Raw genomic sequence first — 12,487 nt, forward strand, 5'->3', positions numbered from 1 at the left:
AGAGGTGGAGGGATTGGAAGGGTTGTGGGTAATATGGAAATGGCAAAAGCAGAGGATCCCTTCTGGGAGCCTGATTATTGAAAAGCGGCTGCTATTTACACAGTTAATGCCATTCACTTCCTGCACCTGCTCAATCATTCATTTCCCAGTGCAAGCCAGCTTTGCCTTGCTGCAAAGTCAGGGAATTTAAGGGAGTTACACCTGCAGGTTTTCTTTTTCTCTACAATGACTGCAGAGTTGAGCTTATAAAACTCCCATTTGTACATTTTCAGTCCTTCATCTTCCTTTTTTGCCAATTATTTTCCCACCCATTTATATATATACACGTATATATGCTTTTCCAAGTATTTATGTTTCTGATAATGAATCCAAAGCCCTCTTTTTCTAACTCCTGTTGGACTTGCAGCCCATTAATGTACTCCAAAAAAACCTATTTCATTCTGCAGTTGTCCAAAAACACCCTAAAAATTCAGCAAGCTTCCCCACTTACACTAGTTTTTCTTTATATTCTATCCAATCTTTGAGAGATGCTCCATGTCCTACATCCAGGGACATCCAATTTTTTATGATGTCCCTATGAAAGTAAATTCTGTGTTGTCATCCCCAGCAAACACACTTTTATAGTTGAATCTACTTTGAATTCTGGTTTAAAAGAAGACCAAAACAAACCACAAAGAATTATGCAGCTGACCTTTCTTCCCATTCTTGCCCCGATCTCCTTTCTTGACAATGAATGTCTGCAGAGGCTGTAGGCCACCAAGTAGAAAGGAAGCAGGAAGGGAGAGAGCTGTAGCCCCATGGTTCTGCCTGTTAGTGCTCAAGGATACACCAGCTGTAAGTTACATTAGGGGAGGGGCAGTTGCAGCTCTGAGCACCTGAAAAACCCATCAGCAAGGGTTAAGTAAGAAAAGTGAAGGCTTCTGGTTTTTGATTAGTTTTTTTTTCCATTATCAGCAGAAGGACTCCTATATAATGTAAAATCCATGCTGCCACACAGCACATGAAGCCTTTGCAATACTAACCTGTTAGATTTGCTGCCATGCTGGTGGTGAGCTGCCATCCATTGCAGAGGATCCATCTGCTTGTTGTCATCCTTACACAGGACCTGAATAAGCTGCCCCCATCTGCCAAAGTTTTGGCTTTCATTACAGAGAGACAACAGCAGGAGGAAGGTCAAGGTCAAGTAAAGCAGATAAACATGATTAACTCGGAGCAGATGATGACTCACCTGTCTTCAGTGGCAACAGCCTGGTACTAATGTGTCTGATTGAACCAGGGTTGGAGGGATAAACCAACTTAAAGGGAATGACAATGCAAAAATTAAAAAGTAATAAAAAGCTTAAAGCGGAAAGCAAAACAGCTCATGACCTCTTTCCTTTTGTTCCCATCTGAAGAAACAATGGTATGCTCTTAAAATCAGCACGTGTCAAGACAGACGCTGGAAAGGAATTGAGAGGATTATTTCACAATTTTATTGCACAATTGAAAATTAACCTTTTTTTAAATATTTACAAGCCATTTACTTTGCACACACAATCTAAACAGCATTTTCCCCAATAAAATTGTCACCTAGAAAACTTACACACGGACTGAAGTTTATGTGTAAATTAAGTGGTTTGTGTTAAATGCAAATTGCCTCAGTCTGGAGGGCGAGGTGCTTGGGAGATGAGGCAGCATAAGGAAAGAAGACACATGTTCCTTTTCTCTTTCCTGAAACATTACTTAAAAGTCTTTCCCTAAGCTGGGGAGAGAAACAGAAGAGTTGAAGCAGAAAGACAGCCAGTCAGGTAATATATTGGGAAATTCAAGGTGCTGAGTTGGAAAGTCAGAATCTTCAATGCCACAAGCCTTGTTTCATGCACAGCTCACCCTAAAGGTCATGGAACTCCAGTTTTCCCCTGGAGAATGTACAATCACCTTGGCCATGAGAGAAAAAGAATGAAGTTTGAGTCTTAAGAAGAAACACTGTGAAAAGCCACTGTTGGGGGATTTTACCCCTTTCTCACAGCTTCTTACCTGCACTGTTGGAAATGTGCTGGCTGGCACACTGCCACAGACCTGGCACAACCCGACCACCAATGCTAGGGGTAATATTTTACCCACCATTATGAAGCCCACGGTTTTGGGCTGAAAATGAGTGCTTTTCTGCTCTTAGCACAAACTGTCTGTCACAACATGCAGCACAGTCTCTGGAGTCCACAAATCACCCCCCTCCTGTGGCTGATCCACCCACACCTTTTCTGTCACATGGATTGTTGTTCTCAAGTTTGTCAGCTAATACTGAGTAGAAGGCCTTGTAGCACTTACTGCTTAGTTTCCAGGGGATTTTGACACCTGCAATCTTAAATTAGTATGTGGCAACTCTAAAACTGGTGCTCACCACCAGCACGGTAACCCTTTCTGCTACTCAAAGAGCAAGGGGTGATGTGCTGCTGAAGTGAACTGAAATGCCCTCTTCTGAAGTCCTGTTCATTCCCTTGACTCTCAAAGGAAACAAAGGGGACTGAAAGGGATGTCAATCACCAGAAAAGGCTGCCCAGGAAGTGTCACCATTCCTGGAAGTATTTAAAAGATGAGTAGGTGTAGCACTTAGGGACATGGCTTAGTGGTGGACTTGGCAGTGTTAGGTTAATGGTTGGACTTGATCATAGATGTCTCTTCCTACCTAAATGATTCCATGACTCTGTGAGCAACTCCTACACCATGGGTCTCAAGACAGCTGCCAAGTTGTATGGGCTGAATCAGGGCCTGAATGGTTGTAGCTGGGCACCTAAGAACTAAGGATTCTGGCATTGTGAGATTCATTTGGTATTCAGATCACTTTGGTGCTACTTTTCATCAGGTTTTGGGTACTCTAGAGAGGAGAAGTGGATTAAGTTTTGTTTTTGCATTAATGGCATTTGAAGCCTAAGCATTCTCTCTCCTCTCCTCTCCTCTCCTCTCCTCTCTCCTCTCCTCCCACTTTTTTTTCTTTTTTTTTTTAATTTAACATGTTATTGATAGTTTAAGGTAGCCAGTAATGGGGAGGTGTCTTTTCTCTGTATAATAATCAGATCTCAGCACTGTGGATGTTGTATACATTGTCTTTAAAATGCCAGTCAACACCAACCTAAGGTAGGATTTGGGGCTGCAGCAGATGGGAACAAGGAGAAAAAGTGGAAAACGCAAGAATGGGCTGGCTGAAGAAGGATCCTGAAATGGAACCCTACAGAAATAGGGAAATTTGTAAATACTGGAAACCTGTGCTAAAATTCCTGACTTGAGTAGATTACTAACCCTCATAGTGCTGCTGATTCCAGCCACACAGGACTATTTACAATTACGCTCTTTCTCTCAAAACAGTATTTTCCTGGAAGGTCTATGGATGTAGTAGACAGAAGACTTTGAACAAAATGAGTATGTTAAAAATAAACCAAAACATAGTGAACCCGTTTTTACAGCTTTAAAATGATGAATTTTTTATCAGGTGTAGCTTGAAGATTAAAATTGAAAAAAAAACCCCTGCAGAATAAATTTGTGCGGAGGTTTAGGTGACATGTGAGAAACACTGCTCAGTACTGAAATCATGCAGTGGTCTGGTATGAGCCAGTAGACTTTCATACTTATTGGAGGAGACACAGCTAAGGTAGAAATAAAACCTGTGATAGCACAAACTAATAAAAAAATCCCCCAGGCTACAGAAAAGACTTTCCCTGCACTAACATGGAGGACAACTCAATGGCCCATCAGTTCTGTTCTTCTCCACAGACAATGCTGTAATGTTTTCAAGTCTGACAGATGCAGAAGAAAGCGGCAACATATTAAAATAAATAGAATAGAATCACAGAATGTTATAAGTTGGAAAAGATCCACAAGGACCACCAGGTCCAACTCCTGGCACTGGACAGGACCATCCCCAAGAGTCACACCATGTGCCTTAGAATATTGTCAAAATGCTTTTTGATCTTTGTCAGGGTTGGTGCTGTGACCACTTCCCTGGGGAGCCTGTTCCAGTGCCCAAACACCCTCTGGGTGAAGAACTTCTCCTGATATCAAACCTAAACCTCCCCTGACACAACTTCAGGCCATTCCCTGGGTTCTGTCACTGGTCACCAGAGAGAAGAGATCAGTGTCTGCTCCTCCTCTTTCCCTCCTGAGGAAGTTTTAATTGCAGTGAGGTCTGCCCCCAAGTTCCGTCTTTTCCAGGTTGAAAAAGCCAAATTATCTCAGACACCTCCTATGGCTTCCCCTCTAAACCCTTCAGCATCTTTCTGGATCTTTATTACACTGTGGCACCCGAACCTGCCCCCAGCACTGGAGGTGAGGCTGCCCCAGTGCAGAGCAGAGCAGGACAATCCCTCCCTTGCCTGGCTGGCCGTGCTGTGCCCGATGCCCCCCAGGACAGGGTTGGCCCTCCTGGCTGCCAGGGCACTGCTGGCTCATGTTCAACTTTGAATATAAATACCTAAATTGAATAAGATTAATAAAAAATATTTTGCAAACTTTTAATTTCACTTATGAAAATGGAAATGAAAGCACTAAAATTTAGAAAATATTTGTGTCTTGGGTGATGTGATTCAGAGTTGTTTTTTAGTACATGTATTTTTTTTTGCTCTATGAAGCGTAAAGAGAAAGATGATGATAGTGCCTGTATTCTCTGCATTTATGACAGAAGCTGGAAGGTTAACTTGGTGGATATTTCATATTGATGACTCTCTGTGAATGTTAATCCTTGTGGGTCCTTACAGTACTCAATAGCTTTTTATTTTTTTAAATTGCCTTTGCTGTTCTTTGAAGAAGACTTAACAGTGAAAAATACAAGATGTAAACTCTCTGTGAGCCATTTGAACCTGTATGGAAATATTCATTGATGTTATGGATGGAAAACATAATTTTGCTTATCTGTCTATTCTCTTGTCAGCACAGCAGAAGCTTACTGCCTGGCCTGAACACTGAGTCTCAGGTCAGCTGGATTAACTGGTGCTAATATAATTAATAAACACTAAGCAAGGTGTCAAGGGAAAATACACACATCTCTTGTTCTCATTCTGGACCAGCAAACTGCTGAGTCCCATCTTTTCCTCACCCCAAGGCGCCTCTGTCACAGCAAGTGTACATGAAAAATGCAGAAGAGCTTGGTGAAATCTATCATCAGAATAAGAGATTTCATACTGAACTCACTATTGCCATCTACAAACAGTCCCACGTGGTGGTTCCCCTTCCTTCCTGCTGCTGATGGTGAGGTCTGACTGGATGAAGAATTCATGGATCAATCTGCATTGGACAGCTCTTCCTTCTCTTATAGCATCACTGGAAAGCACTGCTGGAACAAGAGTTCCACAGGCAGATCAAAAGAAGAAATTCTATGAACATCACTAACTCTAGCTTTGTCCCAACCATTGACCTCAGTGCTGACAATTCCAGAATGGCTGGATAGTCAAGACTCCTACTGTTATCAAGCTTCTACTATATTTTTTCTTTTTTTCCTTTTTCTTAAGGGCACCAAAGGATCAGTGTGGGAATCCAAAGAATTGAAACAAATTAAATATCTTTGAGCTGTGAATAGTTTACTGTCAGTGCTTTCAAGAATTTTACAATCCATACAATTTACTGCAGGCAGGACGCATTGGCCAGTGTTCGTTAAGAAATGCCACAAATCCAGAATGGGGTTAGTCCAGCCCACACATCCTATGAACAGATCTTCTGAAGGACTTCAAAATGCTTATGTCTTCCTCAGTCCTCTGAAAATCTGGCTACTTAAAACAAACCCATCATACCCCACCTGCAATTATTTACTTCATATTTCTTTGCTTACCTGACAGACTGCTCATAGTCCTTAGAGTGGTCCCAGTGATGGAGCAGACATGCTTGGACAGAGCTGGGATTCATCACTCTTGCAAGTTCAGCTGTTAGCATTTGTAGCCTGGGGGTGAGTGCTACAAGGCCTCTGAATGTGTGATTTCCATCAGCTTCACAGGATCCCTTCCACATGAGAAAAGCCTGCAGAACAGAACTGCAGGTGCTCTGCTCTGAAAGCCTGAGAGCATGGGGGTAATTGATTTTCCTAAATCAGTTTATACCTATACTTTGGGGAAAGAAAAAAAGTCTGTCTTTGCTCAAAATTAAGACTGCTATCATATTATGAAAACCTCAATGAAAGAAGTAGTACAAAGAAGTATCATACACCCAGCTGCTTCATTCACCCAAATATTATGCATTCTCTGCAGAGAAAGAAAGAGAACTCCCTCAAAAAAACCTGAATGAAGAATTGTGCACAGACTACATCCTACTATATATGTGTGAGGGAACAGATAGAAGTTTTATGAGCAAATCACCAACACCGCCACCAACTTGAAATTTCAGATCTTCTAACTTTCATGTGATTGAATTTGCAGCCTTATCACAAGACTTGTGATGTAATTGTTAATGCTGAAAATTCACACTTCCACTGAGTCTCAATTATGTCGCCATAATACTCAGAAATAGGCTAAGCTTGGTTTGAATTACCTGGCCTAATATGTTTGGGGACCTCTTCTTGAACATATCTGGTAAGGGTGTCTAAATCCCTGGTCAGACAATTACCCTCAGGTCAGAACTGTTTCTTTGGGAATGTAATTTTGTGTCTTGTGGCAGTGGACCATGGAGCTCTCAAATGCAGCCTTTCCTAACTGTGCAGTGACTTCCACAAATTCATGCTGCAGAGATTTAAAACATTTTAACCCAACAGAAATAGTAATGTGCTGGAAGCGAGCAAGCTGCTCTTACCATATGAGGAGAAGCCACACACAATGACTGAACAGATAATAAATTCTAAGCCTGGGCTTCAGATTGTTTGCATCCTGACACTTTCAGTGACCTAACACTTCCACTGGAGTAGCCACTAACAGGTCTGAACAAATATGTTCATATGAATGACCACATAAATAAATATCTGGCTGGCTTTCTAATTCCCAGATTATTTTTTTCAACTCAACATCATAATTCTTCTCTGTAAACAAACCCCAAATCCCAAGTAAGGGTAAGAGGAAAACGTTCCAGCCAACTGACCCATACACAGCTCCTTTTGAAATTCTCAAGGACTTTATGTTCTGTTTTGGGAGTGTCTAACTACTCATAAAACCAAAGTCTTATAAAAACAAGATTTTTCTAAATCCAGGTTTGTAAGCATTTCCTGAGCAATTATTTGCTGTGCACAGCCAGCAGCTTTTCCAAGCAATTTCATATCGTGAAACAATATACAATCTTCATATAATCCACAATACACCTAAGTGTTTGGATGTAAACACACCATCTAAATATACATTATTAATTACTACTGTAAAAATTACTTCACTGAGCTATCAATGCTTCTGCATTTTCAATGCTGCAGTGGAAATACCAGATTATTGGCTGGCATTTTCGACTAGCGACTTATTTGTTCTAGTTTCACCTAGTGGAGTTGCAGAAACTTAGCTGCTTTTTTTTCCCTAATATTGAAATATGTTTTGAGCTAACAATGATACATTCTCTTTCTAGCACTCCCACCACTGAAAGTGTTAGACCGGTTGAAGTTCATAAATAATGACACTCACCCCACTTGCTGAGCTTGCTGTGTTCTGCTGCTGCTGCCCTGAAACCTGAGGAACACCCATACAGTATATGGCAGAGCAGGAAGGAATGTTCTGAGCAATGCCTAAGAGTAATATCTCTGCTGATTTGCCAGGACTCCCAGTGCTTCTGGCCATTAATCTTTCTCAGCTGAAAACAGATGGGGCTATTAGGCAGGCTGGAGTAATGGGGGAAACTGGCAAGACAGAGAAGGAAATGCATTATCTTCTGGGTAGAACTGCACATAAAAATGAGAACATTAGAAATGTATTTTTCATATTTAATTGGACGATGTATGATTATACCTACCAGAAAATGATGTGCAATGTGCTTTGTGCAGGGCATTTATAAAACTGTTCAGCTGTGCTAGGGCCTTATTTTCCCCTGTGGAAAGAAATAGCAGCTATGGTTTTGACGAGGTTTTTGTGCTTTTCCCTCTAACACAGGGCTTACAATGCTGCAACAGTTACTGCAAATAACACTACAAAGTGCCTCTGCTTGTTGCAGTAAAAGGAAAATGCAGCTTATGATTTACCAACAAACCACATGAAGCCAACCAGGTAAAAAATCAGTAGGAGTAATGGCAGCATATGTCAGATTCAGTCTAACTAGGGCGATGGAACTGCAGGTACAGCTGCTGATTCCTTTATGCCATGGCATCCAGGATAATGATTACAAACAGAAAAAAAATAGCAAATTATGAAGTGGGACCAGATTGTTTGCATAGGAAAATAGCAAGGCTGGAAGGAATTACTACAGCTAGGACTTGGGAAAAAACCTGATAGATACTAAGAACTATCCCAGATAAACAGAGACATTTTCTGTGTAGGCAAATGGTAGATGATCTTCGAGAGAAAGAGATATGATGGAAACTACAGCCAAACTTTTGAAGATGTGTGTATATATCTCTATATATAGATATATCTACTGTGACAACAGAGAAAAATCATGGAAACATATCAGAAGGGTATGATAAGGTATCAAATAAGTGTTTCATCCAAAACTTGGACTTGCAGAGCCTGTTACATCACAGGATGAAGCATGAAAACAAAAATAGGAGGACTAGGTGCCAGGTAGCAGGTTATTATTTGGAATAATAATTATGTCTGATAGTGGTTGGATGTCAAAAGGTGCTGGAAAATATACAGTTTTGGCTTTGGGACTTGAAAAGTTTGCAATGACTCCTAAATGTCAATGTTTTGTAGTGGAGAGGGAAAAGGGAGATACAGAAGGGAGATACAGAGCCCAATTTCTGTAATACTTTATTTCTGATCCCCTAATTAGGAAATTAGAAAAATTTCACATTTAGGAAGGTGAAAGAGGAAAATACCTCAAAACCTAGTAGGGTGACATTCAAGGTAAATTTAAAAACAAAAACATAATTTTCTTTTTAAAGAATCAATAGCTCTAAAAAAAGGACTAAAAAACCTGAAATCCTCAGATTAAAATAGAAAGGGCTGATAAGACAGCTATGGAGTATGGTATCCCTTGGATGAATGGAAGACAATGACAAGGAAATGTTGATATGACTAAATAGGAAATTTTAGAAGTTATTCAGGCCAAATAACAGGAAACTATCAGAGAATGCAAATAAAACTCTGTAAAGCTGAAAGGAAGGTATGTAACAGTTAAGATGGACTTTGAGAAAGCTAAGAGGGAATCTGAAGAGCAAACAGTAGGAAGTTAAAACTGAAAATGAACATTTGCTCAGTACACCAAAAGCAGAAAGTGGAGATAATGGGCAGGTAACCCAAAACAAGTAGAAGAAACAATTAAAGACAATAAAGACATTGCCAAGAATCTAAATGATTTATTTGCATCAGTCTTCACTTAGAGGGTGCTGGAGTGGTATCTAAACGAGAGACTCACACTTTCCAAATATCAAAGATAAGGAGAGGTCATAGATTGAAGACTCAAGAGAGAAGTTGCTGGAACAAATCAATAAATCAAAAGCATTAAGTTACCAGGTTTATCTGCTACTTCTGGAAGATTTCAGGAGAAAACTGAGAATTAAGTAACAAAGTTCCTACCAAATACTTACTACAGCAGAGGACTGGAAGACAGCCAGTGTTATAACTGAGTTGGGAATTTTTTTTGTTGTCGGTGGTGGATTTTTTCATTGTGTTGGAGGAGCCCTGGCAGTTACAGACAGATATGTAATCCTAACTTGCCATCAGGTAGATTGTTTGAAATGTGCTAAAAACCCCCAAGACCCACACCTCTCAAATTATGAAGCACAGAAACAAATATGACATGACAGATACAAGTCAGTACAGTGTCTATAAGGACAAAAAAAGGGACTCTTTGTACCTACTACCAATCTCTGAGCTGGTTACACCAGCCAGCACACCTAAGCCTACCCAGGAGGTCCCAAGACTCAACCTACAGGCAAGGTGCTAATCATTACCTCCCTGCTCCCCCATCCTTCACCACTGAGAAGAGAATAATGAGAAGAATGCTTATGATGGAACAGCCAAATAATGTACAGGTTATGCTGCTGTAGGGAAATCCAGCCTATCCTTGGGCATCGTTAAGCCAAGGAGAAATGTACATCTAGAATACATATGGAACATAATGGGGGCCACACTGAAGCTCTGACTGGAGATTTCATGTAGGTACAATGAATGGTAGCCTCTCTTAGATCAGCTTTTGGGATCTTTCTGCACACTGGCTAATCAACAGTCCCTGTGCTGCAGGAGTCTTCTTATTCTCAATCAGCACAATGACCTCTGCATTTAATGCTAATACAGGACTTGGGGAGTTAAGACTTTGATGTTTTTAAAAGAATGTATCTTGGCCAGAACTGAGCACTAATATCACTTCTTCCCAGCTCTCTCCAGCTTTTTATGTAAATCTTTACATAAAGCCATTAAGAACAGAGAAAAAAGCTCTTTGGAAAATTATGCAGTGATATATTCTTATGCAGCCAACACTCCCAGGGGAAAAAGTGAAAACTACACACAGCCTCCCGCCCCTTTTTATTTCTTGTCAAAGACATTGCCTTTTTTGGCTTTTCTTATATATACACAGAATGATGAACTGATATTTGTAGTTTAAATGTCTGGTTTAACTGCGTGGTTTCCACCGTATCAGAAATCTCTCACAAAATGTCAGGTTAGAAATAAAACCAAGCTCTAGATGAGGTGGGAGGAAAGTAGAAGGTCCAGTGGCTGAAAAACAAAATGGAAAAACGTGAGCAGAACACAATATGGATCCATTTCCCAGCTCAGGCAGTGGTATTGGTACATGTGGTTGTTTGGGGTTTGGGGCAGGGAGACAGACACATTTCTCACTGAGTTGTTTCTGCTTTCTCTATTAACATTGCAACAGAAATTACAAATAGCCCTGAAAGGGGTAGTGCACCTCATCTCTTCCTCCCATGTAAACACAACATTAATACTGAAGATAAAGAAAGTGGCAAAAAGTCCAGTGTCTTGTTTTCTGCATTTTGCTTGTTAGGTTCCTCTTTGCCCTCCAGCAAATTCCTGTGTGTACCGATGTTGTGAACTTGACCAGTCCACGTTCAAGCAAACACTCACTCAGATTCCCAACACATTCTTTTCTCCCCGTCCAATGGGGAGTTTATTCCTAACAGTTCTGCTCCTTTTAATTATAAACTCCTTTAACGAAGTAGTTCTGAGACCTTGCAGCAGGCAGCAGGAGAGCACCAAGGCTACTAGTTGCCTTTTTACTTGTTTCTATTCACTGTTCAGCAAGGAAGTCCACTTAAGGCCTAAGGCCCAGTACCTTCACGGATGGGCAGCACTGAAATGAGCCCACAAATCAGTATTCCCCTGGTACAATGTGCCTTATAGGTAAAATCCAATTCCTGCCTAAAAGAGATAAAGGGTTAGAGCCAGGCCCTTTATCTTATGAGACACATGTGAACAAGTTGCTCTGATGAAAACAGACTTTAAACTGACAAGTTCTGTTCACGTTCTGGCAGAGCTACTGATCTTCTTTACTGGACCACCAAAACAGAAGATGGCAAAGAAACACAAGGGAGATATTTCCTTGGCAAGGAAAGGAGCAGCACTTAGGACTGGGGCCAAGGTGGGGTGGGATATAGGGGATTTTCCTGATAAAACAATTAATTTGAGAAAAAAAGACCAACCAATATCATGTATACAACTGAACCAGTAACACACCTTCTCAGGAGTGCAGTATTGTATAAGTGTCCCCTGTGTTTTCAAGGCTAATTCAGACCTTTGGCTCATCCTGCATTAACAAGGTCATCCATGTTAACAGGGCCCCTGTGAAAGTTCACAGGTGAAAGTTCCCTTTTAAAGTAGTGCAGATTTGAAATTCACAGGACAGCGACCCGAAGATCTTCCTTTACAGATAAAAAGCATGTCAAATTATTAAATAGCAACATGAAATCCTATATTCTGAAGGTCTGTCTGTGCTCTGCAGTCAAGAGAGCGGAGTGCAATCCCACCCCTGCCCAGTCCCCACCTCAGGTGGCTCAGAGGGCGCCCGGCCGGCCCTGCTCACAGGTGCCTCATGAACTCTGAAGCCGACAGAGCCGGGGCAGTCAGGGAAGGGATGAATGAGCATCGTCTGAAGATATGTCACTTCAAATTTCTACTGTTAGAACTGCCAAGTATGATATAAAAACAGAAAGTATTTCTCAGTTTGGAGTTCAAAGGCCAGGCCCCAAATGCTGAGTGGCTCTTGTCTCAGTTTCCCTGTTGGCCAAGCACGGGCTCCACAGTGCTAACTGTTGTTCTCCGCCGTCAGGTATTTGAGGGCCGCGAAGCCGTAGTGGCGCGACATGTCCTGCTGGAACTCCTCCTTGAGCGTCTTGAGACAGATGCGGTATTGCTTGTTGGAGCGGAACTTGGTGATGTCGAAGCTGGGCGCGTGCGGCATGTGGATCATGTAGGCGTTGGGCAGCACCGTGAACTCGTATTCCTGTGGG

The 12,487-nt window shown here is 41.3% G+C and overlaps 1 protein-coding gene across 5 annotated transcripts in view; it reads right to left on the bottom strand.

Annotated features, from left to right (window-relative positions):
* Nucleotides 1–1,449: 1,449 nt before the first annotated feature.
* Nucleotides 1,450–12,487, bottom strand: part of LARGE1 (LARGE xylosyl- and glucuronyltransferase 1) — a 278,856-nt gene continuing 267,818 nt past the window's right edge. For 4 of the 5 annotated variants that reach the window (XM_030960519.1, XM_030960517.1, XM_030960518.1 and 1 more), the window contains one exon: nt 1,450–12,480. In XM_030960519.1, coding sequence (XP_030816379.1) covers nt 12,283–12,480 — 198 coding nt within the window. In that variant the 3' untranslated portion in view covers nt 1,450–12,282. The remainder of the gene's footprint in view (nt 12,481–12,487) is intronic. The other variant, XR_004061190.1, reaches the window with a different exon arrangement.

The sequence above is a fragment of the Camarhynchus parvulus genome, chromosome 1A, assembly GCF_901933205.1.
Source record: "Camarhynchus parvulus chromosome 1A, STF_HiC, whole genome shotgun sequence".
Taxonomy (NCBI): Eukaryota; Metazoa; Chordata; class Aves; order Passeriformes; family Thraupidae; genus Camarhynchus; species Camarhynchus parvulus.